This window comes from Lampris incognitus, chromosome 6 (assembly GCF_029633865.1).
Source record: "Lampris incognitus isolate fLamInc1 chromosome 6, fLamInc1.hap2, whole genome shotgun sequence".
Taxonomy (NCBI): Eukaryota; Metazoa; Chordata; class Actinopteri; order Lampriformes; family Lampridae; genus Lampris; species Lampris incognitus.
In genome coordinates, this window is record NC_079216.1 from 17,126,857 (window position 1) to 17,154,645 (window position 27,789).

The 27,789-nt window shown below is 46.4% G+C and overlaps 2 protein-coding genes across 2 annotated transcripts in view; one reads left to right on the plus strand and one right to left on the minus strand.

Annotated features, from left to right (window-relative positions):
• Window positions 1–27,789, minus strand: part of immp2l (inner mitochondrial membrane peptidase subunit 2) — a 212,578-nt gene that overhangs the window by 36,956 nt on the left and 147,833 nt on the right. The gene's annotated exons all lie outside the window — the stretch shown is intronic.
• On the plus strand, window positions 11,929–14,034 carry LOC130114192 (leucine-rich repeat neuronal protein 3-like). Its single transcript, XM_056282000.1, has one exon. It carries the CDS (start codon window positions 11,929–11,931, stop codon window positions 14,032–14,034), a length of 2,106 nt encoding a protein of 701 aa, XP_056137975.1.

Below are 27,789 nucleotides of genomic sequence, written 5' to 3' on the forward strand. Positions count from 1 at the left end.
GGCAACATCTGAGGGCCACACTGTCAAAACTCATTTCAAGCCAAACCAATACATTATTACCTTAACCGATACATTATTACGTAAACCGCAGCCCATAAGGCTTTGTTCTCCGGCGGGATATTGGTGAAATCCCAATTCACAACAGGTGAGGTTCAGTCAGAACGCACTCCTCCATACAGAATGCTCAACAGACTGGTGAAGAGTGAGTGAGAGAGAGCGAGAGAGCAAGAGAGAGAGCGAGAGAGCAAGAGAGAGAGAGATACTGCAGGGAGAGCAAAAGAGGTTGTTAGGAGAGAAAAATTTAGTCATCTTCATAAGGCTCCTCTCTGTCTCCCTCCCCCCCCCTCTCTCTCTGTCTCCCTCCCTCTCTCTCAGTAGGTGTAGCTCAGAGACCACAGGGGAATAGAAACACTGCAGTAGTTGACATCAACACCCCACAGTCAGAGGCTCCATTTCTCTCCCTCTGTGATAAACCACTTCACAAACCTTGTGCAGCTGCAGTATTCTTTCAATGAAGTCCTGAGTGGGAGAACACCGGCACGGCGTCCTCGATGATAAGAATAATTTACAATATCTGTGATGACACACAACACAGTACACGTGCAACAGCAGTCACTGAAAATAACCCAGGTGCTGCAAAAATGGGGTTATTGCCATCTTTTTCTGGGTGTGTGCATGTGTGTGTGTGTGTGTGTGTGTGTGTGTGTGTGTGTGTGTGTGTGTGTGTGTGTGTGTGTGTGTGTGTGTGCATGTGTGTGTGCATGCATGTGTGTAGGTGTGTGCACGTGCATGTGTGTGCATGAGTATGTGTGCGCGCTTGCATATGTGCGTGTATGTGTGATGTGTGCGCGCATGTGTGCACGTGCATGTGTGTGCATGCATGCATGCGTGTGTGTGTGTGTGTGTGTGTGTGTGTGTGTGTGTGTGCGCACGCATGTGCGTGTGGTGTGTTTTCCAAGGCTGTCTGTCAAATCAATACGTTGACCAGAGAGAGGGCTCTTTGTTTTTACCACTTTGTATGACATATGTCCCATCAGTGTGTGCGACATATGTCCCATCAGTGGGATTGTGGCTAGCATGGTGCCAAACACACAAAACGTGTGGTGCACTAAAAAAGAAAAACCAAAGAAACTTGCCAAGCAGAAGGGCGTAAACAAAAGCAGTGAGAAGGGAGAACGTGCAGCTTGTTGTTGCCTCCAAAACCGTGGGCGAGTCAAACGCAGATGTCAGTCTTCATGAAAACTCACATCCAGTCTTCATCCCTCCTCTTCCTTCATTCACTATGATAAACACACACAGTTCTTTCTTCCTACGCACTTAGCACCCCCCCTCTGCCTTAGCACCCCCCCTCTGCCTTAGCATCCCCCCTCTGCCTCAGCACCCCCCCTCTGCCTTAGCACCCCCCCCACCCCCGTGTGCCTCAGGGATACAGGGGATCATGACTGACTGACAGCCTGCTCAGCCAACCACCCTCCCCAGCAGCTCCAGCGATGCAGCCCTGAAGCTGAACAGAGATTGGTCTGTCTCCAGGGAGCTACACCAGTGTGTGTCCATGCATAGATGGCAGTGTGTGTGTGTGTTGATGTGTGTGTCTGTGTTTGTCTCTTGGTGTGTTAATGTATGCATCTGACCCTACGCGTTAAAAGCATGCCGCTGTGTTTACGTCAGGGTGTGTGTGTGTGTGTGTGTGTGAGTGCATTGATGGGTGTGTATGTTTACGTGCGTGTTTCTATATGTGCAGTGTCACCCGTGTGTTTATGTCCGTGTGTGTATTTAGAGTGTGTTGGTTTGTGTCAGAGTGTGTGTGTGCATGGTTATCAGTGTTGGTGAGCCTGGCAGCAGGATGGACGGAGTGATGGCTGATCTGCTGTCTAACGGCAGAAGGGAGGTATGGAAGGAGGACAGCCTGCTGCTCTGCATGAAACACAACTCCCTCTCTCACACATCCACACACACACAACACAACACAATACTCATTGACTCTCTCCTCTCTCTCTTTCCTCTATCATGCTCTCTCTCTCTCTCTCTCTCTCTCTCTCTCTCTCTCTCTCTCTCTCTCTCTCTCTCTCTCTCTCTCTCTCTCTCTCTCTCTCTCTCTCTCTCTCTCTCTCTCACACACACACACACACACAAACACACACACACAGATCCCTCAGTAACTCAACCCTCTCTCTCTCTCTCTCTCTCTCTCTCTCTCTCTCTCTCTCTCTCTCTCTCTCTCTCTCTCTCTCTCTCTCTCTCTCTCTCTCTCTCTCTCTCTCTCTCTAACTCAGCGGAGGAGGAGGCGGCCCATATTTCCCTCCCTCACACTCGTTGTCGCGGCGGAGGAGAAAGAGGACGCATGTTGGCGGAGATAAAGGGGGAGGAATAGCTGCGGGCTCTTCCCCACATGGTCGCACACCGCCGGAGTACTGACGCTCACGCAGCCACGTCGCCTCCCGCCGCCGTGGCGGTGCCAGCAGGACAACCCGCCGCTGTCGCCGCCGTGGCCGCGGATGTGAGTGAGCCCTCTCCGCACGGTGAGTGTTGCATCTCCGGATGACTCATGTGTATGTGTGTGTGTGTGTGTGTGTGTGTGTGTGTGTTTGTGTGTGTGTGTGTCGGGAGGCACAGACGGACTGCGGTATGGTGTCAGTGGATGAAGGTGGCAGAAGCCACCGCCTGCGGTTACGACAGCCGAGGTGAATGAAGAACAGTGTTGTGTGCTTGCGTCGCAGGTTTTGATGAATATAAGAACGCTGCGGCGCTCTTCCCCGGCAAGACCAGGCACCTCCCCCCCCCCCCCCCCATCCGCGTGCTTCCTTTCTGCTTTTCTATGTTTATTTACTCTTTTGTTTTTTATCTGGCTGGCTGCTTGGTTTGTTTTTCTCAAAACAGAAGATGAATGTGGCGATGTGACGCCGCGCAGACGGGTCGGTGTCACTCCACAGGTTCGGCCGGGGGGGATGGGGGAGACGGGGGGACGGGGGACACAGGGAAGCTGAAAGATAGCAAGCCTGGACGAGATGGAGGGGTTTTCAAATGATATACAAACACAAGTCCTGAGGTGAGGGATGAGTCGTTGACCTCAGTTTAGAGGTTACCAGATGCCATATGTGCCAGATGCCAATCTGCAGCCGTAAGGGACGGGGGGGTGGGGGGCGGGGGGTGTTTGGGGACGTGCAGAGAGAATGGCAGCTGTCGGTAGGAGTGCTGGCCTGCAGGGTGATCTCCTCTAATGGGGAAAAAAAAAAACCCCATTCCCACCACTGCGTGCCTAATTCACCGGAACCGCACACTTTCCTCTTTCTTTTTCCCTCCTCCTGCTTTCTCTCTCTCTCTCTCTCTCTCTCTCTCTCTCTCTCTCTCTCTCTCTCTCTCTCTCTCTCTCTCTCTCTCTCTCTCTCTCTCTCTCTCTCTCTCTCTCTCTCTCTCTCTCCACCCCTCACCCCCCTTCCCCATGCCTACATCACTCCTGCTGTATTTAAGACTTGCTCATAATTAACAGCGGCACAGCCGGGCATTCTTCAAGCGCGCAGACCTAATTCAGCACATTTCCGCCTGGGCTAAACGGGGTCAAGTAAGACGGGTAGGAACTCGGACGCTAATCGCGCTTAACTGCTCGGCTCCTTCCCTCGCACCAAAAAAAAAAAAAAAAAAAGAAAAAAAAAGAAAAAAGAAATGCAGCAGCGTCAGGCTTCTCCCCGAGCCGTAGCTTCTGGAGCAGGGAAAGACGGAGCCCTCTCTGGGGCTCCATTAGGAGCACAGCACCATCCAATTTTCAGCCTTCATTTTCATTAGAGCCTCCCTCAGAGGGAGAGGTGCATCTGCGGCGCTCACGTGGCACATGATTTAAAAGACAACCTGTTCCCGCTATAGGAGACAAATGTGCGAGGACTGTGAAATAAAACACAACCGGCAGCTGGTCAGTTAAACAGGAGATAAGTTTCCGGTCCCCAGGTGACGAGACAGATTGCTCAGCTGGCACAGGACGGTGTGGGGTGTTTTTGTGAAATCATGGGGGTCAAAAGCAGCTCATTACCTTTACCCCATGGACTGTAATTCTCTATCTCACGATCCCTGTCTTTATTTATTCCCCGCCAATTGTACTCGGCCAACTATCCCACTCTTCCGAGCCGTCCTGGTCGCTGCTCCACCCCCTCTGCCAATCCGGGGAGGGCTGCACACTAACACATGCCTCCTCCCATACATGTGGAGTCGCCAGCTGCTTCTTTTCACCTGACAGTGAGGAGTTTCGCCAGGGGGAAGTGGTGCATGGGAGGATCACACTATTCCCCCCAGTTCCCCCTGCCCCCAAACAGGCGCCCTGACCGACCAGAGGAGGCGCTAGTGCAGCGACCAGGACACATACCCACATCTGGCTTCCCACCTGCAGACACGGTCAATTGTGTCTGTAGAGATGCCCGACCAAGCCGGAGGTAACGCGGGGATTCGAACCGACGAGCCCCGTGTTGGTAAGCAATGGAATGGACCACTATGCTAGTCGGACACCCCTCTGTGTCTTTATATTTTTAACATCAGATAAAACAATAAAAACATTTAAAGAAAAAAACCAAACAGAACAAACATGAGGCACGTGAAACTCCGTAGTTCAGTGAAGCTGGACTGCTTACTGAGCAGAACTCATTTCCTTCGCATGGCAGGAAGTGAGCATCTACCTCGGAGAGCTGTACCTGAGGAGGGTGGAGAGGAGGGGACTGAACATCTACCACACCATTTGTCTCCAGTTAATGCAGTACATTAGCTATTTATGGAACCATCTGTCTTAGATGAAAGTGAGTCCCAGTGTAGGAAAAGGAAAAAAAATCACAAGTTGGCCCCATTCAGCACATATATGTGATTGTGCTTTGTACATGTAGTGTCATAAATCATTAGGCAGGGCCATGTTTACCTGTACGCAGTGTGTGTGTGTGTGTGTGTGTGCGTGTGTGGAGAGCATGTGAGGGATGTTGGGGATGAGAGCCAGAGGGAGCTGACAGCTTAACATCGATCCCTAATTAATTGTGGACTTAATGCTTATTCACCGGCGGCGAGCAGCAGATATGAGGGGGGGGGGAAGTGTCTCTCTCCACATCTCAATATGCAAGTGTGAGACACACTCTGGCCCTGCTAATGAATGTAACCACACAGCTAATGCTAATGTGAGCCACACAGCTAGCTTGGCTGAAGCAGCAGCCTGCAGCATCCAGTGGGTGGGTGGCACCTAGCATACTGAGCATGCCTGCCTGTGATAGGAGGTTTCAGCTCTTGACAGGTTTAATGGTGAATCAATGAGACTGGATGGAGAGAGGGAGGAGAGGGGTCACCAATCTAACACCACCTCTTCCCAACCCCCCCCCCCCCCTAAACACACACAGAGCTGTAGATCAGACCCGGGAGGAGAGAGAGAGGGCGGGGGGGGTGGGGAGGCAGAGAGAATGAGAGAAATCAATAATTTCAGTAGAACCACTCCATGTCCATCTTCACCTATCCGGGAAACACACAGGTCACTTCCTGTTAAGACAGGTTCAGCTTACTTTGGAGTGACCAGACTTCTACACAATCCCAAGTGCTTCTACCAACACAATCACAACCGGAGGTGCAAGGAAAAATGGGAACAGACACACCTCTAAAGTGAGAAAAGTTCATGTGTGTGTGTGCGTGTGTGTGTGTGTGTGTATGTGTGTGCATGCATTTGTATTTGTATTTGTATGTGTATGTTTGTGGGTGTACATGTGTATGTGTGCATCTATCAACAGTCAATTAGACCTTGAATTATATTAGGGTGTCTGTCTCAGCAATGGATCCCACGCTACGTACGGGCTTTCTCAGATCGCCCAAAGCCACCTCTCTCTTCTGTCTGTGTCTCCCTCCTCTATCAGTACAGGACAATGCTCTCTCTCACCATGGCTAGGCTTGTATCTTCAGTCTCATCCTTAGCCTAGTTCTGTCAAAGTGGGAAAGTCTTTGGAGGTTGGGTGTAATTTGCAGGATGTGGTCTGTTCCTTGAAAAGTGCCCGTTTGGGAACAAATGGCACCGAACTTGACGTCTGTTCCACAAGACGTTTTTCAGGCGTTAAATCACAAGATCTTTCTTATTCCTTGTGGTATTTTATTAATGCCTAAAGGGAAATTCTCTTTTTTGCCCCTTCTGAACACAGTGAGGTCAGAGGGTGGGCTCAGCTAAAGAATGCCACCCTAGGTTTTTTGGGCGACTTGCTCAAAGACACATCAGGCTAGCTCTCTTAGGGTTTCGAACCTTGGTGCTCTGATAGAGGGGTGGTGTCCTGATTCGCCCTGCTGCCCAGAGTATCAGTATGACCAACCAGCTGACAGCCCTGGTTAAAATGATTAATAACCAGGGATGGCTTGTATAAATGGGCTAACGGGTCTACGCCCTCCCCGTCTCTTACAGTAAAGATGAGAAAATTATTTTTAAAAAAACTGCAGAACAGATTGGTGCTGTTGCTGCTCTAGATTCCACCGAAAGTTAAAACAAACAGTCACAAGAAAAAAACTGGATATATCTAAATGGGCTTATTTCTTACAGCCCAAACACAGTGGCATCAGCTTCCATTCATCGTCGCAGTGAGTGAGTGACAGGCGTCGTGACACGCCCCTTTGATTTGCCGGGCATTCAGCCCGCAGGCCGCTAACTTTTGACCAATCACAGCGGACGTACAGCGTGACGGTACGTACAGTGAGGCGCTACTTGCGTGAGAGCGGGGAGGGGAAGGTTAGTGCGGACCTTAGCATAAACTACTACTACTATAAACTACTACTGCACAAACTACTACTACTATTAGCATAAACCACTGCTACTAAACGACTTTCGGTTAGCATAAACGAGGTGGATTATTTACTTTATCATCCATTTTTTTTCGAAGTCTTTGGAGGAAAAAAATGGAGTGGAGACTGGGGACACATCGTCCAAAACGATGTTCAAATAACACAACTGGACCAACGGCAAAATCGTGGACTGGCTAACAGCAAGTGTAGCTAAGAACTCCCTTTTGTTTCCCGTGCTTGTGTTTTGGAGGAGATGCGGCATGTACTCAAGGAACTGTGGATTTGAAATATTTATCCGACAAAATTGTGAAACTTGTGCGTGTGTTTGAGAGAGAGAGAGAGATCAAGTTTTTCTGCATCAGGCCATTCTTGTGGGTACTTCTCTATAGTGTTGTTGTAGAACACTTGCTATATACCAAAGTATATAGTGTCGTAGCTGTAACTTGGTATCTTGGATGTGATGCTGCTGTTGCTGCAGCATGAACTATTGATGGGAATAATTCATTTGTTTGCCCACCCACCCAATATCCCCACCCTGTTAATCACAGTCAGAAAGGCAAATATAATGGCCTGTGTGTGTAGGGAAGAGTTATAGGCTGACATAAGTTGAATTGTTACTACACGTTTACTCAATATTGTCATACCTCTGCTCCAGAGGAATTGTTTAAGACAAAATTAGCACTCCTCTCTATCTAGCCACCAGAACATAAAAGGAACGGTCAAGTAATTAGGTGGTTAAGAGACATTAGAGTTTTGCTGTATAGTATTTACTGTATTTTCCTTTGGTTCTACAGCGTACAGGAACATAAAGGAATTATCACAGTTCTAATGCAGCTTAGATGCAAAGTAAATACATGAGGACTGACTTCTACAGTGGCATCCAGTGTATACATTACTAATGCAGGAGTAATACACAGATGGAGGACTTGGACACTACACTGTACGGTGTCCTGAACTAATGCTGATAGATACAAGATAAATACATACAGATAAATACGAGAAGGATATCTACAGGGCGTCCGGGTGACGTGGTGGTCTATTCCGTTAACTACCAACACAGAGATCCTGGTTTGAATCCCTGTGTTGCCTCCGGCTTGGTTGGGCGTCCCTACAGACACAATTTGCCGTGTCTGCGCGTGGGAAGCCAGATGTGGGTATGCGTTCTGGTTGCTGCACTAATGCCTCCTCTGGTCAGTAGGGGTGCCTGTTCAGGGGGGAGGGGGAACTGGGGGGAACAGCTTGATCCTCCCATGCACTTCGTCCCCCTGGTGAAACTCCTCACTGTCAGGTGAAAAGAAGCGGCTGGCGACTCCACATGTATCAGAGGACACATGTGGTAGTCTGCAGCCCTCCCCGGATCGGCAGAGGGGGTGGAGCAGCAACCAGGACAGCTCGGAAGAGTGGGGTAATTGGCTGGATACAATTGGGGAGAAAAAGGGGGGAAAAATCCCCCCCCCCCCCTAAAAAAGGATATCCACAGTGGGCACCAATGTACACAGGCCTAAATCAGGATGGTTGAAGGGGAACTTCTACACCTGCTACTGCTGCAACTCTAAAACTGAACTGAGTAATAGGCCCCTGAATTCCTGAAACACAGGAACAATCCTACCAATATTGAGTGATGGGAGAGGCCCATTGCACCTGGTGGGCTGTTTGCAGCTCAGCCATATCAGTAGAGCTCTGGGCCTGCTGAATATAACATGGTGAAATGGGACCATTTTACGAGACGTCTGCCACATTAGGAATGGCAGCGCCGTAAGAGCTGTGGCCTGCAGACTCTGACTGCTGGATGAGAAAATACATAAATATTTCACATTTCAGCTCCTTTAATCCATTTAGAGAATGTCAATATTCAGCACTAAAAAAAAAAAGAAAAAAAAAAGCTTTTGCATGCAGTCTTGCCGGGTGGAAACAAAGCTGTTCTATCTAGATGGACAGCTTTTCGTGCAAGCATGCAGAGGCATTATAGTGCATTTCTAAATACTTATGAAAGTTAAAAAAAATTCTATTTCTTGGTCTTTTAGAAAGTGCTGCATGTGCAGTGTGTGATCAGAGGAGGCAATACTGCAGATGGCTCTAGACTGTTTCTTCAGCACATATCAGTTCTGAGCTGTCGATACTCAGACCTTTTCCAGACAATGAATTATGTGCCAGGATCACACCCCCCTCAGCCTCCAAGGTCAACACATCAGAGTAAAATGCAGGTTGTGTGGTCCAGTGAAGCTCAATGGGAATCAGCATAGCATGAACGCTGCAAAGGTTAGGGATGCGATACTGCATGTGTAGCTCATTGGGTAGAGCACTGATACTTTCAGGGTTAGGGGTTCCCTTCCCACTGGGCCATTTTAGTTTGCTTCGGATGAAATGTCCATTGATAGGGAAATGTTTTGCAAAACGAGGATGTTTTTCCAAAATAAATTTAAGTACACCAATTTTGGAATGAATCCTTAATTTTAAGACGGAAAACCCAGGACAAATGCTAAGATCATGCAGATGGCTTTTAACTATTTCCCAGAATATTTTCCAGGTATCAGCTCAAATAATGACACCTTAACAATCAGGTCTCTAGAGATTTCCTTTAGTTTGTCATTTTGAATCACTTGCTCTGATCATACACTCCTCATATTCATCCACAAAGAAAATAAAATAAAAAAAGATGAACAAATACTGACACATACATGCAGTCGAAGTTTAATAAGCCATTAATAAGCCACAACCGACAAAGGGAATTCTCATGGAAATGTGATTGCGCTATATTGTCAGTTTTCCATGGTCAATTCTTTTATACCATTCAATAACATTCTTTCACGAACAAAAGGATTGTAGGGGCGTCCGGGTAGCGTAGCGGTCTACTCCGTGGCCTACCAACACGGGGATCACCGGTTCGAATCCCCGTGTTACCGCCAGCTTGGTTGGGCAGCCCTACAGATACAATTGGCCATGTCTGCGGGTGGGAAGCCGGATGTGGGTATGTGTCCTGGTCGCTGCACTAGCGCCTCCTCTGGTCGGTCAAGGCACCTGTTCAGGGGGAAGGGGGAACTGGGGGGAATAGCATGATCCTCCCACGCACTACGTCCCCCTGGTGAAACTCCTCACTGTCAGGTGAAAAGAAGCAGCTGGCGACTCCACATGTATCAGAGGAGACGTGGTAGTCTGCGGCCCTCCCCGGATCGGCAGAGGGGTGGAGCAGCGACCAGGAGGGCTCGGAAGAGTCGGGTAATTGGCCAAGTACAATTGGGGAGAAAAATATGGGAAAAAAAACCCTAAAAAGAAAAAAAAAAACAACGGACTGTATTCGTCACACGTAGAGAAGCTCTGCTACCTCTTAGATTTCAATTCTATATAATTGTGCAAAGAGGGAATGAGTGTTAAGTCACTGCAGGCTCTTTCTCTTAAGTAATAAGAAGAAAACAAATGTGTAAGTACTGCAGATGTAAACAGGAAAAAAATAAAGGAGACCTCTAGAGACCTGATTGTTAAACTAAGGAAGAAGGATGTCCACTATTTAATAACCAATTCAACCTTCAAACTATTGTTGTTGCAACATTAGCATATAGCTAGTCTTTATTTTTACCCCAAAAATCTGGAAAAACAAAGAAATTTTTTTTACATAATACTATTTGTTGATACTGTCTTATTTATTGTGGACAGTGCTACTGATTTCTATGAAGGATTTTAATGAGATGCATAGAATAGAAACATAGAGAAGCAATGGATGATGGCAGATGACAGGCAACCATGTCAGGATGATTACACTAAAACACGAAAAAAAAACCCTGCCTAACTACATTGGCTAAGAGAGAAGAATTCTGCAAGGTGACTGCAGATTAATTCATACAGTTTGTGTCACAGAGCAGCTTGGATGTACTCGATGTGAGAACTCATGCAGATGGCTCAATGGAGGACTAACCGGGAGACAGAAAGAGAGAGCATAGGGAACGGTAAAAGTCTTTTAGTAACAGCCCCACCTGTGTGTGCACACTGAGTACCATAAGCAAGCTAATATATGCATGAAGTGCCATAGTGCATCCTCATCAGCGGCCTCCTATTCTAGCCATACCGACAGCTTCATCTACTGGTGTACACTCAGCCATGGCTTCTGCACTCAAGGTCACAAATTAATCAAAACATCAATATGTGCAGCCGACATAGGCAAGCCTGCCATAGACCTGTCACCTGTAGGAACAACCTTGATTCACTTCCTCATGAATAATGCAAAAAAACCAGGAGATACAGCGTGAGACCTGCGGCAAGCTTTGCTTCAGAGACATTTTTGGTGAAACTAGAAAACATGGAGGTTGTATATATCAGCTGAGACAACTGTCAGTAGCTTTGTGTGCGAGATTTAAAGAAGCACATGGAGGTACATTGTTCACGACAGAAAAAAGATTTAGGGGGGGCATAAAACTCTGTTAATTACAAGGCTTCTGGTAAAACAAGATTTCCTGTTTTTCTAGACAACATAGCTTATTTTTGAGTATCAATTTTGAGCCATTTTCTAGGACAGTTTTGTTTTCCTACTGTGTGCAAAGACGAGGTAATTTATCCTCTCTGTCGGAAGCTTTTTGCCCTTCAGGGACACTGAAAGACTTAAAAGAGCAATTATTAGTAACAAACCTGCCAAATAATGCACATAAGGTCAAGTCAATCATAACTTACAATTTGATGGCATGAGGAAAGCAATAAAACCAAATGAGGCTGAAGAGGCTCAATAGGTCTTGATATTCCTAAATGCCAATATGCCTCTGTCTCTCAATAACCCATATTACATTATGCTTTACTCTCTCTTCTCTCCAGATGGAAACTGACACTGGTGACAGCAGTCCAGGCTAATAATGATGGAAGACCAAGTGATTTGTCTCCAGTCGAAGCTCGAACATTCCTCATACATTCCTGCGCTTCACAGAGCTGCTCCCTGAAGGATACATTGACCTTGACATATCTAGCTTGCGTGACAACCTAGCACAGACCAACTTGAAAGGTTGCTCCTCTCGGCCAAGAGCTGGAAGACAACAGGGCCAAAGCTTTGGAGATAAGGCGTCAGCAGAGATCCACTCTGTCTCACTGCAGTAACAAATGAGGTTTTATTTGTAAAGTTAACAGTGCTAACAGCTGACTCCGTGAGGGCCAATTACTGGCTGAAGGGAATAAGGGGCCAAGATGAAGGAGACAGCAGTTGTGGCTTGTTTGTTAACAGAGCTAGTGCTGGCTGCCTTTGTTGTGGCCTCTGAGGGAGCTGCTCATTGCCCTGCATTGTGTCGATGTGAGATACGACCATGGTTCTCACCCAGCTCGATTTATACAGAGGCTGCCACAGTGGACTGTAATGACTTAGCCCTCTCAGCACTACCAGAGCAACTACCTCTAGAGACACAAGTGCTACTGCTACAGACCAACATTATCTTTAATGTGGATAGAGCTTTGGATTACTTGGCCAACATCACTGAGATTGACTTGTCTCAGAATAACATTTCCTCTGTGGGCAATGTTCGTCTGGGGTCCCTTCCCCAGCTGCTGTCTCTGCACCTGGAGGAGAACTTGGTTCAGGAGCTAATTGACAACTGCCTCCCCTCCTTACCTAACCTCCAGGAGTTCTACATCAACCACAATTTGATTTCTTCCATAAGCCCCAAAGCCTTTCAAGGGCTGGCCAGGCTTCTGCGACTGCATCTCAACTCCAACCAACTGACGAGCATCAACAATCGGTGGTTCCAGCACCTCCCAAACCTACAGATCTTGATGCTTGGAGAAAATCCCATCCTCGAGCTATCAGACATGAACTTTAAACCACTGACAAACCTTCGCAGCCTTGTCCTTGCCGGAATGAACTTGACAGAAATCCCTAACAATGCTCTGGTTGGTCTTGAGAACTTGGAGAGCATTTCATTTTTTGACAACCTATTTAATCGAGTCCCTCGAGCAGCACTGAAGCGAGTAGAAAATCTTAAGTTTCTGGATTTGAATAAGAACCCCATTGAAAGGATCCAGAGAGGTGACTTCATGGACATGATCCATCTCAAGGAGCTTGGTATAAACAGCATGCCCGAGCTGGTGTCTATCGACGGCTATGCCCTCAACAACCTCCCAGAGCTGACGAAGATTGAGGCCACCAACAATCCCAGGCTTTCCTACATCCACCCCCGGGCTTTCCACAAGCTGCCCCGGCTGGAGACGCTGATGCTAAACAGCAATGCCCTAAGCGCTCTCCATCGCAGCACTGTGGAGTCCCTGCCCAACCTTCGAGAGGTCAGCATGCACAGCAACCCCATTCGTTGTGACTGCGTCATCCGCTGGATCAACATGAACAGAACCGCTGTTCGCTTTATGGAGCCTGACTCCCTCTTCTGCATGGAACCTCCAGAGTACCAGGGCCAGCATGTCCGACAGGTTCACTTCCGGGAAATGACCGAGATCTGCCTTCCACTGATCTCACCTGGGAGCCTCCCCGAGCATGCACTGGTGGGTAAAGGGAGTTCAGTGGCATTGCACTGCCGGGCGTTCGGAGAGCCCGAGCCAGAGATCTACTGGGTCAAACCCTCAGGTGACAAGGTCCTGCCTGAAAGTGTGTCCGATAAGTACTACATGCACCCAGAGGGAACCTTTGAACTTTATGATACCACGGAGCAAGAGGCTGGCATGTATACCTGTGTTGCCCACAATCTTGTAGGGGCAGACCTCAAGTCTGTGATGGTGACTGTAGATGGCTACTTTCCGCAGCCTTCAAACCAGTCCTTACATGCATATATCAAATCTATCCAGTCTCATTCTGTTACAGTGTATTGGAAAAGCACAGGCAATCTGATGTCCCAGGTCAAATGGTCCACATTCGTGGATGGCAACTATTCCTCCACAGTATTCACAGCCAGGGTTCCTTCTAATATTAAAGAGTATCATGTCAACCAGCTGAAGCCCTCCAGTCAGTACCAGGTTTGTGTGGAGGTCATGGGCATGCAAATGGAACGAAACAGGGACTGCGTCAATGTCACCACAAAAGATCTTGCCCTCCACGTGAAGACATCGGAGAGGTGGGACACTCTCGTGATGGCTGCCTGTGCCGTATTTTTTGTTGTGGTTGCTGTGGCTTGCTCAGTCATTCATACTTCTCGGAACAGCCAAGTCTTTTACAAAAAATTGGTGGTCAACCAAGCCGAAACACTGCTGCGTCCCAGCTGTCAGTCCGCTTCTCCTTCATCTCTCATGGAACTGGGTGTACCAGGGGTCAAGGTGAGGGCAACAGTAATAGACTTACCAGACAACTGCGTGTAAGTGTCCTTGACAGAGGAAGTGAGCATTCTGGATTTAGATAAGGTGAAAGAGTGATGGACAACACTGAATAGTGTAATTTATGTGCCCTCTTTTTATGACATTGGATAGGACAGAAAGGTCCTGAAACTCAGCAGGGGCAGGTGTCAGGGAAGATTCATGCATATTTACGTCAGAGTTTAACAACAGAGGGACCATTTTGTATTTCTAACTTGTGTTATTGCAAAAAAAACGTTCACACATATCTCAATTGTGATCTACATGGCTACTGGTCATTCATGCAGTGCAATCAGAATAAAGCACAGCACACAGACTATACTGTCTCTCTTAGCAACTATGGGTTCAATTTATCCTGATGAACTTGGTATCCACAAGAACCACTTTCTGTGATGCCTAACATTAAAAAGAGTGCTGAGAAATGAAGGAACTTATAGAGTTTACAATGGGTGTATAAAGCTAGTCAAATGTACAATAAAACTGATTATAATGTAAACAATTTTATGAACAAATACATTTTTCATTAAACCTGTGTGGTGTCTTAACTACAATCTTTTTTTTCTGTATAAATTTCAACACTAAAGTACATTTTGAATATCAAAACGGTTACTTTAGAATTCTCCCTATGACAAAACATAAGGCTCAACAGCAAGCAGTTGTTCACAAAATGCAAATTACTGTCAGCCTCATTCATCTACCCCTGCCTAATCCACAAAGCAGTGAGGCTTTGAGATGTGCTGTGGACTTAACAAAATTACTAGGGCTACCCTTGAAAGTAGACAGCGTAACATTGTTAAAAAAAATAAAATGCAATCTTACACTCTGTGATGACTTGAGAGAGTGGGAGATAGTCTGTGTGTGTCTGTGTGTGTGTGTGTGTGTACACACTGTAAGTGTGAGGGCATCGGCAAACCCATTGACTTTGAATTGCATTATATTCCTTTTCATTAAAAATCCAATATGGATTCCTAACACAAACCTCAGCGAGGTGATGAATCGGCGTCACTCGCAGACTGATGGGGGGCATTTATCAGGGGGATTCAGCCATAGATCAAGCCAGTTTCAGCACCGTGGACAGGGCTTTTAGAGAGCGGCCATTTGTCACCGCCACTGGAGCTAAAATATGACCCATTAGACGCAGGTAGTGAATAGGTCAGCAGGAACGTGCTGCTGGAGTCATCTCCTTCCCCGCGTGACCCTGGCTAGACGCAGACTCCATCACAGGAACAGCTCAGCAACTATTCGACTCGTTTGTTAAGTGAGCCAGGGAAGAGGAAAGAGACAAATGGAGCAGAAAACCCAAGACCAAGCTCTCCCAAGTCCTTACCAGGACTGACTTCTGGAAAAAGACTGACGTGATGTAGTCTACTGTATAGAGCCATATCGCGAGGCCTGGATCCACTAGAGTGCCTCAGTACCCAAGTGAGCACAAGGTAATGAAGAGGCCTCAGCAGGTCCTCAAAGAGGGTCTCCGTTCTAGTTTTCTTGCTCACATCTGCTGAAATAAACTCCAGTTCACCCCCCCTCCAAGAGGAGTGCTGTGCAACAACATCCAGTGCTGTTTGCAAAAGTAGATCTCATTATGTTTTTTTCAAACATGGCAAAAATTAAATGCCAATACACATCCAAGGGCAGGAATTGCACACAAATGTACACACAATATTGCTCAATACTGTTTGCGAGTTTCAGGGGAAATCTGCTGTACTGAGATACCTCTACTTCACATCCATAACAAAAGACATATTACATCAACAATCCCCAGTGATTCTTGGACCATGACTCCTTTTTCCCCATCTTTGCTGGATTTTAAAATTTTGGCAAATGCTTAATATGTACTTGCTTTTTAGCAACATGGTTATATGACTGTCACCTACTATACCGCTCTACAACTGAACCTGACTCTTCACTACAACTTATAACACGACTCAACTACATGACTATATTGTTCCACAGCTGTATATGATTTTACACTAAAACTAATATGACTGTCAACTTGACTATAATAATCTTTCACTGAATGTTGTGCTACATTATAGCTAATATCTACACTACCGTTCAAAAGTTTGGGATCACCCAAACAATTTTGTGTTTTCCATGAAAAGTCACACTTATTCACCACCATATGTTGTGAAATGAATAGAAAATAGAGTCAAGACATTGACAAGGTTAGAAATAATGATTTGTATTTGAAATAAGATTTTTTTTACATCAAACTTTGCTTTCGTCAAAGAATCCTCCATTTGCAGCAATTACAGCATTGCAGACCTTTGGCATTCTAGCTGTTAATTTGTTGAGGTAATCTGGAGAAATTGCACCCCACGCTTCCAGAAGCAGCTCCCACAAGTTGGATTGGTTGGATGGGCACTTCTTTGAGCAGATTGAGTTTCTGGAGCATCACATTTGTGGGGTCAATTAAACGCTCAAAATGGCCAGAAAAAGAGAACTTTCATCTGAAACTCGACAGTCTATTCTTGTTCTTAGAAATGAAGGCTATTCCATGCGAGAAATTGCTAAGAAATTGAAGATTTCCTACACCGGTGTGTACTACTCCCTTCAGAGGACAGCACAAACAGGCTCTAACAGGTACTATTTAATGAAGATGCCAGTTGGGGACCTGTGAGGCGTCTGTTTCTCAAACTAGAGACTCTAATGTACTTATCTTCTTGCTCAGTTGTGCAACGCGGCCTCCCACTTCTTTTTCTACTCTGGTTAGAGCCTGTTTGTGCTGTCCTCTGAAGGGAGTAGTACACACCGGTGTAGGAAATCTTCAATTTCTTAGCAATTTCTCGCATGGAATAGCCTTCATTTCTAAGAACAAGAATAGACTGTCGAGTTTCAGATGAAAGTTCTCTTTTTCTGGCCATTTTGAGCGTTTAATTGACCCCACAAATGTGATGCTCCAGAAACTCAATCTGCTCAAAGAAGTGCCCATCCAACCAATCCAACTTGTGGGAGCTGCTTCTGGAAGCGTGGGGTGCAATTTCTCCAGATTACCTCAACAAATTAACAGCTAGAATGCCAAAGGTCTGCAATGCTGTAATTGCTGCAAATGGAGGATTCTTTAACGAAAGCAAAGTTTGATGTAAAAAAAATCTTATTTCAAATAAAAATCATTATTTCTAACCTTGTCAATGTCTTGACTCTATTTTCTATTCATTTCACAACATATGGTGGTGAATAAGTGTGACTTTTCATGGAAAACACGAAATTGTTTGGGTGATCCCAAACTTTTGAACGGTAGTGTATATGACTCATAAGGAAATGTATATTCCATATGAGTCGACTTGATGCAATACTCTCTGACCTTTTGTATAAATTCAATGTCTCCCAGCCGGAAAACTTAAAATATTTTTTTCCCGTAGTTTTCCAGAGCTGGATTGGAACCCTGGATCATTGCGAACACACAACTCCATTCATCACAATGTGAACAAAGCTAATACAGTTTGTAGAGTAGGGTGATGCTCCAACATAGATAGCATGAACCTAACAACAGTTCTCCCGGGAGAAACAGTTCCACTCATCAATGTTATACATGAAGAGTAAGAAACGATTATATAATCTGCCTGAGTTGTGACATCTACGGCCAGACTGGGAAAATTAGCAGCCCAATTTTGGACTCCGCGAATAATTACATATACCTTTTAATAACATCTCATGAGGCAGTGATTGGTTGAGTGAACATCTGCAATTAGGTTGGAACTAGGTTGGTCTAATTGAAATTAACAAATCTAAGCAGCGGGACCGTCGACCATTAAAAGTTATTCAGTAAGATATACTGATGAGAAGCTACACACACACACACACACACACACACACACACACACACACACACACACACACACACACACACACACACACAAGCGTTATTTCCTATTTTTCTGTCATCCCCATTAAGGCGAGGAGTTATGGAGCAGACTTCATAAACTGCTTGGAATATAAGGATTCACGAGTTTTTAATGGGGTCCACGCCTCTCCATCAGCTCTGCGTGTCAATCCAAACGCTCAGCAGTAATGGCAGTATAACCATTTCTAAAGGGAATTCAGACTCCTCCGCTGTTTGGAACAACGGTCTACTCTCATCTTGTGAAGCTGAATTTCCCGCCAGGATGAACCGTGGTTTGTTTAGGGCAGTATTTCCCAACCCAGTGCTCAAGGAACCACTATCCTGCAGATTTTCTTTGCAACTGTGAATAGGGAACCGTTTGTAGTTATTCAACAAATCAGCAACGAATTATGTCAGATGTTGCACACCTTGCATAATTAAATGCTGTGAGATGATTGGTTGAGTAGGTACAAGCAGGGCTACCTATGCAGGGTTACAATGAAAATCTGCAGGATAGGGGTTCCTTGAGGACTGGGTTGGGAAACGCTGGTTTAGGGAATACAAGCTGGCGGTGTAGGGCTGAGAAGATCTAACTCTGGGATTAGGGCGAGTGCTGTGCAGAGACTGTAAAGATGATTACAGGGTAACAAACTGTCAAAAGACCGATAAACAATAAGCAACACAGCAGGGTAAATTTACGGGGACATTATGGACACACCATAGCATTGAAAAGAACACTTGAGAACATAATGAGCTCTGACTGTGTGTTTCGTTGTAGCAGAAGAATATCTGCAGTCCATTCTTATGATCGGTAATTACCGTCCATTTCCTTCTCTGCTACGTCTACGAAAACAAGCTAATGAGGTCTCATGGCATTAACTAAGGCATCTTCTCACTACGTCACCACGTCTAGAACGTTCCGTTTCTCTGTAATGTGCCTCTAGAGCATCAAATAAACTCTGAAACTAAAACCGTTTGTTTTGGATTATTACCTCATTACCAATGTTTGGTATTTAAGCAAGGCCGGCTTTTCGATGCTTGGGGAAACTAAGGGGGTAGCTTTCCTCACGTAGATCCCCATGGGCTTTCAGTAATTATTCTCCCACTCACCAGCCTGTTAAGTTAAAACAACAATGCTGACTTTTAGTGATCTTGGAGCAAGGTTTTTGAGCTCCTGTTACTTCAAGGTAGGAAGATGCAGATGGTGAACGCTCACTTAACCTTTGCTGCTGAGCTGAAGCAGATAGCAGCCATTTACAACATGAGGTCGGGAGCAGAAATCTTGGGATCGATTAAAGACTTCCAGGACATAAGATTTTTTTTCCCCCTCCGAGGTTTATTGTATCACCCTGTTAGTTCTTTAAACGTTTATTTCTCAGGGGGAGAGTAACTGAGGAAACATGCTCTATTTTGGTCCGGCCCTAATTCATCTTCATGTTCACTAGGTTCTAGGGATTTACTGCTGGGTGCAGCCCTGTACAGCCACGGTCTTCTATTATATATTTTTTGCCAGTCAGAGATTTCCAGTACAACCAGTTTTCTATCACTGGTTACTAAGCACTTCTACTGGAGACATTCGTGCTTGCTCAGAGGCACTTTGACACTGCTTCCCGCCTTTCACATGAATTTTCCATACCTCGCCTGTTATTTTCCTAGTTGTTCTATGATTTGTTTTGTTTTTTTTCATTTTTTTGGGGGGGGGGGTTTGCCCCTTTTTCTCCCCAATTGTACTTGGCCAACTACCTCACTCTTCCGAGCCGTCCCAGTCGCTGCTCCACCCCCTCTGCCGATCCGGGGAGGGCTGCAGAATACCAAATGCCTCCTCCAATACATTCCCCAGCTGCTTCTTTTCACCTCACAGTGAGGAGTTTCACCAGGGGGATGTAGCATGTGGGAGGATCACGCTATTCCCCCCAGTTCCCCCTCCCCCCTGAACAGGCGCCCTGACCGACCAGAGGAGGCGCTAGTGCAGTGACCAGGACACATACCCACATCCGGCTTCCCACCTGCAGACAAGGCCAATTGTGTCTGTAGAGACGCCCGACCAAGCCGGAGGCAACACGGGGATTTGAACCGGCGATCCCTGTGTTGGCAGGCAAAGGAATAGACCACCACGCCACCCGGATGTACTAGAAAAATAGTTTTTAATCACTTGCTGTCCCTCACCCACCCAAGGGGATGGGGACCAGTGACCGGCCATGCCCAGAGAGAGAGAGCAGACCAACACTAATAAATGTTAGTCTGAAGATATGGCATACATGGCTGCTGGTAGGTGTGAAATACTCCCAACCAGTATGGAAATAGATAAAAGTAGAAGTTGTTCCAGTAATAGTAATTAATTTTGTAGGTAATACTATCATCACTGAAACACCACCAGGTATGCCATGCAGACATAGCCAATTATGTTTGTAGGGACCCCCGACCAAGCTGGAGGTAACACGGGGCTTCGAACCACTACGCTACCCGGATGCCCAAAAAATGGTCTGACTAATGACAGCAACGTTTGCCTCAAGAAACCCACAAAGAAGAGACAATATGAGCTTGAGGTCCAGTTATATCACAAGCCACTTCTAACGAAACAGTCTGCTAAAAGGCATTTTAGACAACCAGATGACTTAATGTGATTTCCAGACAGTGAAATAAACACAAACTGAGTAGGGTGATTCTTTTGTTGGAAAATAGCTACACGTTCTGTTAATCAAAATCACTTGGATGTCTTAATTTTCTACCAGGCTCCTATTGGTTGCTCATCAGCATGGTGTTGTAGCCACTGTATTTACCGTTGTATCCCAGCTACACAGCGTCATCACAGTCCACATTTTCTGACTCTGCTAGAACTTCATCGGCGCCTACGGCTTCTCTGATCAGCACTCATTCAGCTGTCCTCAACCCTGTCACAATGAACGAAACTCAGTCGACCATCGCTCATGACGAACTGCGTGTCCACGACTTGGAAAACTTGCCTGAGATTGTGCTTAGACAGCAAAACTTTACAGTGTTGGGAGGCCTTAACAGTGCTCTTCAGTGCAGAAAAACTACACGAGGAACCAGCGGATGTACTGGCCTGTGATCCCCATGCTCCAGTTCTTATTCACTGTGTGCTGAGCCAACATGACATCAGAGCATTTATGAAAGCGATCCGGAGGATTTCTCCGAGTGTTTCGATGGCAGCCTTCATGAACTCACTGACAAAGAGGAAATTCTGCTTTAAAAACTGCCCAGAGCCCTATTTGGACGGGATTAGTTTCTCAGTGGGAGGTCAAGTTTTTTTTTGGGTAATACAGATATACCCAGTGATATACAAACACAATCCAGATGGGCCATGGGTTTTTCAGGCAGCACCTTGGTAAAAATTACTGAGCAAATTACCTACTGGTTTTCATTACACTCAGGAGTACTCAAAAACTTTATACAGCCTGAATTGAAATGTCTGTGTTTTAAACATTTTCTCAAGTTTGTTTTGACAGTCATCAGATATCTTAGAGTGTATATCATTATATAATTATATATCGTACATATGTATATCTATTATATATAATTATATATTAATTATAAATTATATTATATACATATATGCTATACTATATTATATAATTATGTGGTGTCTAGAAAAGTACTATATAAATATATATGTTATTATTATTATTATAGGTCTCCCTTTTTTGTGTTTTCGCATTTCATGAACATTATAACTGCTCTGACCGGCAGGCTATTACAGACATTTAAAAATGTATTTCACCGATATGGGTAGACTGAGGACTTTAAAATTCAGTGATTATGATTTTCTAATCAACACTGCCACAATGTCACCACTATCCCATCACCGCTCCACATTGATTTTGGACATGGTCAATAATAAAAAGTAAATATACATGAGATGATAATAGACAATGTTGCCAGGTTTAGTCATTCGTTCACAAGACATCCATCCATCCATCCATCCACCCATCCATTATCCCAACCGCTTATCCTGCTATCAGGGTCGCGGGGATGCTGGAGTCTATCCAAGCAGTCATTGGGCGGCAGACAGGGAGACACCCTGGACAGGCTGCCAGGCCATCACAGAGCCCCCCCCCCCCCAACTCGCCCGACCCCACACACACACACATTCACACCTAGGGACAATTTACTATGGCCAAGTCACCTGACCTACATGTCTTTGGACTGTGGGAGGAAACTGGATCACCCGGAAGAAACCCACGCAGACACGGGGAGAACATGCAAACTCCACACAGCAGAAGGCCTGGGATGACCCCCAAGGTTGGACCACCCTGGGGCTCGAACCCAGGACCTTCTCGCTGTGAGGCGACCGCGCTAACCACTGTACCACTGTGCCACCCAACAAGACATGTAGGTGGAAAAACCTGGAGACAAATGTGTTTTCTGTGCATTTGTGGGCTTCATCACATCATCTGTCTGTAATGAAGGATCATACTTTTGTCAAAAATCTAAGAAACATCATTAAAATGACCCCGTGGCTGTATGACTACTGCAGCATAAAGAGACAGGAACATTATAATTCTACTGAGTTTTTGGACAATATGATCCTCCGTTATAAACAGACGATATGACGACTGGAGTCAGAAAGATCTATGATGTTTTCATGACAACTGAGTGGACAATGGGGTCAGAGGTCATTGAAATGTATGCTGCAATGACAGATCCCTCATCGTTGCATGACATACACATCCAGAGACTAACCACCTCCACCTCCGTCATATCGGGGAGAAACCACAGCGATTGTCATCCTGTCTGAATGGGTAGTTGAAGATGGATGTCCTCATATCTCAGATGCCATTCAAGAAACTAATCCTTTCCGAATTTGCTTTTTAAGTGGCAGATGTTTCAGTTTTTTTGAGCTCTTTATTTTCAAAAAATTTCCCCCCAATTGTACTTGGCCAATTACCCCACTCTTCCGAGCTGTCCCAATCTCTGCCCCACCCCCTCTGCCGATCCGGGAAGGGCTGCTGACTACCACATGCCTCCTCTGATACATGTGGAGTCGCTGGCCACTTCTTTTCACCTGACAGTGAGGAGTTTCGCCAGGGGAGACGTAGTGCGTGGGAGGATCACGCTATTCCCTCCAGTTCCCCTTACCCTCCGAACAGGCGCCCCGGCCGACCAGAGGAGGGGCTAGTGCAGCGGCCAGGACACATACCCACATCCGGCTTTCCACCCACAGACACGGCCAATTGTGTCTGTAGAGATGCCTGACCAAGCTGGGGGTAACATGGGGATTCGAACAGGCGATCCCTGTGTTGGTAGGCAACGGAATAGACCGCCACACCACCCAGATGCCATATTTTAAAATTTTCCGCATGGCTTGTTAGTGTATATCATAATCTATCTTCCTAAGTGTATTTTTACCATGTATTTACTCCTCCGTTAACGAGCAACGTTCTAACCTTCAGCCATAATCTCTCACCTCAAGGCGAGTTCTCACACCAATGTTCCCGCTCACTTAGTTTACATCTCTGCTGATGAGGTCATGCAGATGAACTAGGACACATCATGGACATAATACTTTTCAGTTCAGTAAGTTGATAAGTTGGTTGATGGGGGTTTTCTGCTCCACTTGCTCCTACAAAGCAAGAAGGAAGAAGAGCTCACAATGCAGTGTGGAGCAGGTATTTTCTTTTAGAAGGACTTTAGAAAATCAAGAAAATTGCATGATTTGAGTATTATCAGCACTAGAAGCTCTCTGGAGTTCCCACAATGCCCCGCCCTCATCAACATTCCAAAGATGGAGAATCCAAGCACATCTGAAGACCATGTCAGTAATAGGTGTAGAATCACAGTGGAAAAGAACTTCATTTTCCATATATTCATCAAAGATGATTACGATCTCTTCCGTTTCCATCATGGCTCAGATGCCTCTAATGAACGGAGACCAGAAAAAGCTCAAGAAGGAAAACAGTGAATGGGACAGCATGTGAAATGTCTCGTGTGGTGACTGTAGTGAAAGAGGCCGCATCACATTGGGAAATGTGAATAAATTTGGATCTGAATCATCTACTTGACTTCTCTCTAATTCATTTGGAACCACAGGAATAAATATTTGCACCTGCGTCCAACAAACAAGGAGGCGCAGGAAGGAAGGTTTCAACAACTTGACATTAAAAATAAAATAAAACAACGTTCAGGTAGTGTAGCGGTTTATTACGTTGGCTACCAACACCGGGATCACCGGTTCAAATCCCTGTGTTGCCTCCGGCTTGGTCGGGCGTCCCTACAGACACAATTGGCCGTGTCTGCAGGTGGGAAGCCGGATGTGGGTACGTGTCCTGGTTGCTACAATATCGCCTCCTCTGGTCGGTTGGGGCGCCTGTTCAGGGGGGAGGGGGAACTGGGGGGAATAGCGTGATCCTCCCATGCACTATGCCCCCCTGGCGAAACTCCTCCCTGTCAGCTGAAAAAAAGCGGCTGGCGACACCACATGTATGGGAGGAGGCTTGTGGTAGTCTGTAGCCCTCCCCGGATCAGCGGATAGGGTTAAGCAGCGACCCGGATGGCCTCGGAAGAGTGGGGTAATTGGCCGGGTACAGTTGGGGAGAAAAAATAGGGGAGGGGAGGGGAGGGGGGGTAAGCGAAATCCTGTTTTCTATGATGACAGGATCTTTTAAAAAAAATACAAATTCTACTGCATTTTCTTGTGTAGTATACCTGCTATTACTGCACCAGGCAGGTCTAATCACTACGTGAGAGCCAGTAATGAGTCACGCAGGATGAAAGGTGCGTCATTAATTCTGCAGTTATGGGAGTGGGAGCTGTATCAACAATAAACAAAGAGCAAATCCAGTGTGTGTGAACGCATAGTTCACAACCCCTGCTGATGAGCCGTTTGCCTCGCAGTTAATTCCCTGACTAACCTCTCTATGGCTCCTTTCATCCCCAGGTTCCCCATGGCTGCTGCCAGCAGGACCCGGCTGGGGCGTGGTCTGGCTCCGAGAGAGGGGCTGTGGGTTTCCTTATCCTCCTCCAAAGGCCTCTTCTGTGATTACACATTCTGTAATGAATAATTTACCTTTTCCTAATCACTCGGTAAAGCTGCTTCATTTTGAACGCCGGCTTCCTCGTAGCGCCGTGATTAGAGCTGGGAGCCAAGGTGAGGGAGGCAGATTAGGGGGAAATGAAGAGCAGGCTATCACGAGGGGCTGTCTGTCCTGTGCAGCGTCGCCGCTCCGCTAGTCCTGCTCATTAGTGCTGAGCTGGTGTTGGCCAAATGTCACCGCCGTGCAAAGCTGACGTCTGGCAACCGATCGGAAGCATTTAGCGGGACAAGCGACTTTCCACTTAAGGGTTTAATCTCTTTCTTTACCACAACCCGCATGGCGCTCTTAGGTTTGGGGGGGGGGGGTGAAATCAAACCAGAGACACTACGTGCAACCAAGTGAATGGTACTCTTGCAGAATAATGGCTGCTTTTATGGATGTACTTTGGTCTCAACAACGGCATTCGTTGATGGATGTTTCTGGAACATGCAGGACTGTGTAAACACGCCTCTGAACATGAAAGGCCTCTAAAAGCACTAATCTTTGAAAAATCAGATCAATTTTAGCAGCACGGCTTTTCTCAGAACCGGGCGCTGTGCTCTGTGGGTTCCCAACCACATGACACTTGCTCTCTAGTATCTGGTCTTAAAAGAGAAGTACTCCATGCTGAATAATTTCTCACTTGTCGCCGTGCAACCCCCCCCCCCCACACACACACACATTCCCGCTTCTGTTGTGGGAGCACCATGCAAGAAGAGTGTGTGCACTGTTTCTGTGTACTGTGTGTTTGTAATTATAGGTTAACGCTTACGCTAACTGGGGGCAACGGTGACTCACCGGGAAGGGGCTCAGCGTTTTGCTCGAGGGCACTTTGAGTCGCACAGGAAATCTGCGTTAATAAATGAACGAGTAGTGCTCTCTTATTCCTTGCCAACTACTGCCGGTATGCTCTGGAGCAAGGCACTTAACCAACTACTGCTCAGTGGACAACAGCAGAGGGGGTGTAGTTGTACTCAGTAGCTGCCAGTGGTCTACCGTAGAAGACTGAACTTACTGGACACCGGAGTACGCTCGTGTAGTCCCGTCTTCATAAGTAAAAGATATTACTGACTATTGCACATATTGTAGGAATTAAAACCGGTGACGTTTCAGTTATGGTACAGGATCTCTGCCCCTCCCGCCCCAGACAGGTGGTGGGCTGTCGCTGGACTGAACCGTCTGCTCAATTATGGCCGCTCATCAACATAAACCAAACCGCTACAGCCGCTGGCTGTTCCAGTTTTGATGTTGATCAACGTCATACACCCTTTCTTCCTCCTCCTCCTCCTCCTCTCCTCTCACCCAGCTGGCACTCCAAACCTTCAGAATGGAAAAATTCACCAAATTAGGACAGATCACCGCCAAAAAGCACACACGGCTCAATTGTAATGATGATAATTGGATTTAGTGCCAACCGGGCGTTTTAAGTATCTGAATTGTAAATGAGCACACGTGGGAGTTGCGCCGCAGGACACAATGCAAAGCTGACGTAGTGACGTAGCTGATGTAGTGCTGACGTAGCTGACGCAGTAATGATGTAGTGACGTAGCTGCAACAGCACCAACTGATTGATGCACATGACAAATCTAGTCTCCAGCAAACACAGACTCGGGACACACACTGTTCCTAGAATTTAAGAGCTACTGTACAGAATAAAGTCTTGTTGGGGCCTCCGGGTAGCGTGGCGGTCTATTCTGCTGCCTACCATCATGGGGATCGCCGGTTCGAATCCCCATGTTACCTCCGGCTTGGTCGGGCATCCCTACAGACACAACTGGCCACGTCTCCAGGTGGGAAGCCAGACGTGGGTATGTGTCCTGATCACTACAGTAGCGCCTCCTCTGGTCGGTCGGGGTGCCTGTTCGGGAGGGAGGGGGAACTGGGGGGAATAGCGTGATCCTCCCACGTGCTACGCCCCCTGGTGAAACGCCTCACTTTCAGGTGAGAAGAAGCGGCGGGTGACTCCACATGTACGGGAGGAGGCATGTGATAGTCTGCAGCCCTCCCCGGATCGGCAGAGGGGGTGGAGCAGTGACTAAGATGGCTTGAAAGAGCAGGGTAATCGGCCGGATACAATTGGGGAGAAAAAAAAATAGTTTTGTTACTACAACACAACACCTTCTAGAAGTTGTCTGCAGTACAGCAACTGGGACAGCGTTGGCGTAAACCCTCCTGTGTGTAATCCAGGGCGAAGGGTAGGCAAATTTCCACTCCGGCCAATGTCTACACTGTTTTCTTTGATTAATTACTCCCCGCTCTGGTTTAGCAGCTGCTAATGACTGCAACCATTTAGCTGGAGTAGAGATTTAGTGTAATAAAACCCTGCATGTAGTCAATTTTTACATACTCATGCTGGTTGTATAGTTTTATATTTATACCCTTTATGGTGTTTCCATACCGTTACAGCCGAACTGTACAGCATCTTTCTTCTTAGCGGTGTTCATAAAACTCGGAACGCAGTTGTAATATCCTGAAAATCCCGACATATTCAGTATTAAAATTGACTACCCCATCATTATCAACACACCGCTTATATAATTTTGTTGCATTTAACTTCTGTCAGAAAAATAAAACAGAGCTGATGAAGGCCAGTAGTAACAGAATCTGTGACTTGGTGGTGAGCGCTCATCATCACCATCCTCATCATCAGCATGAAGCCCTGTACTACAATGGTTCTCAATATCAGATCATAATACATCGGATATCAACCAAACTCTCTGGAGGGAAGAACATGGTCCGCAACCCACTTACGTCCTGTAAAACTGCAATGAGTCACCTCATTAACCAGAAAATACAAAACGTGATCCCAGAGTCAATCATTTAACCAGACAGGCAGCCAGCGGGAGTTGAGGTTAACATCCTCAAGTCTCTGCCAGATTGAAATCCCCAGCTACGGGACAACCTGGT

What these genes read in the sequence shown, in the direction of transcription:
- LOC130114192 (XM_056282000.1), top strand. Translation starts at nt 11,929, where the DNA reads ATGAAGGAGACAGCAGTTGTGGCTTGTTTGTTAACAGAGCTAGTGCTG.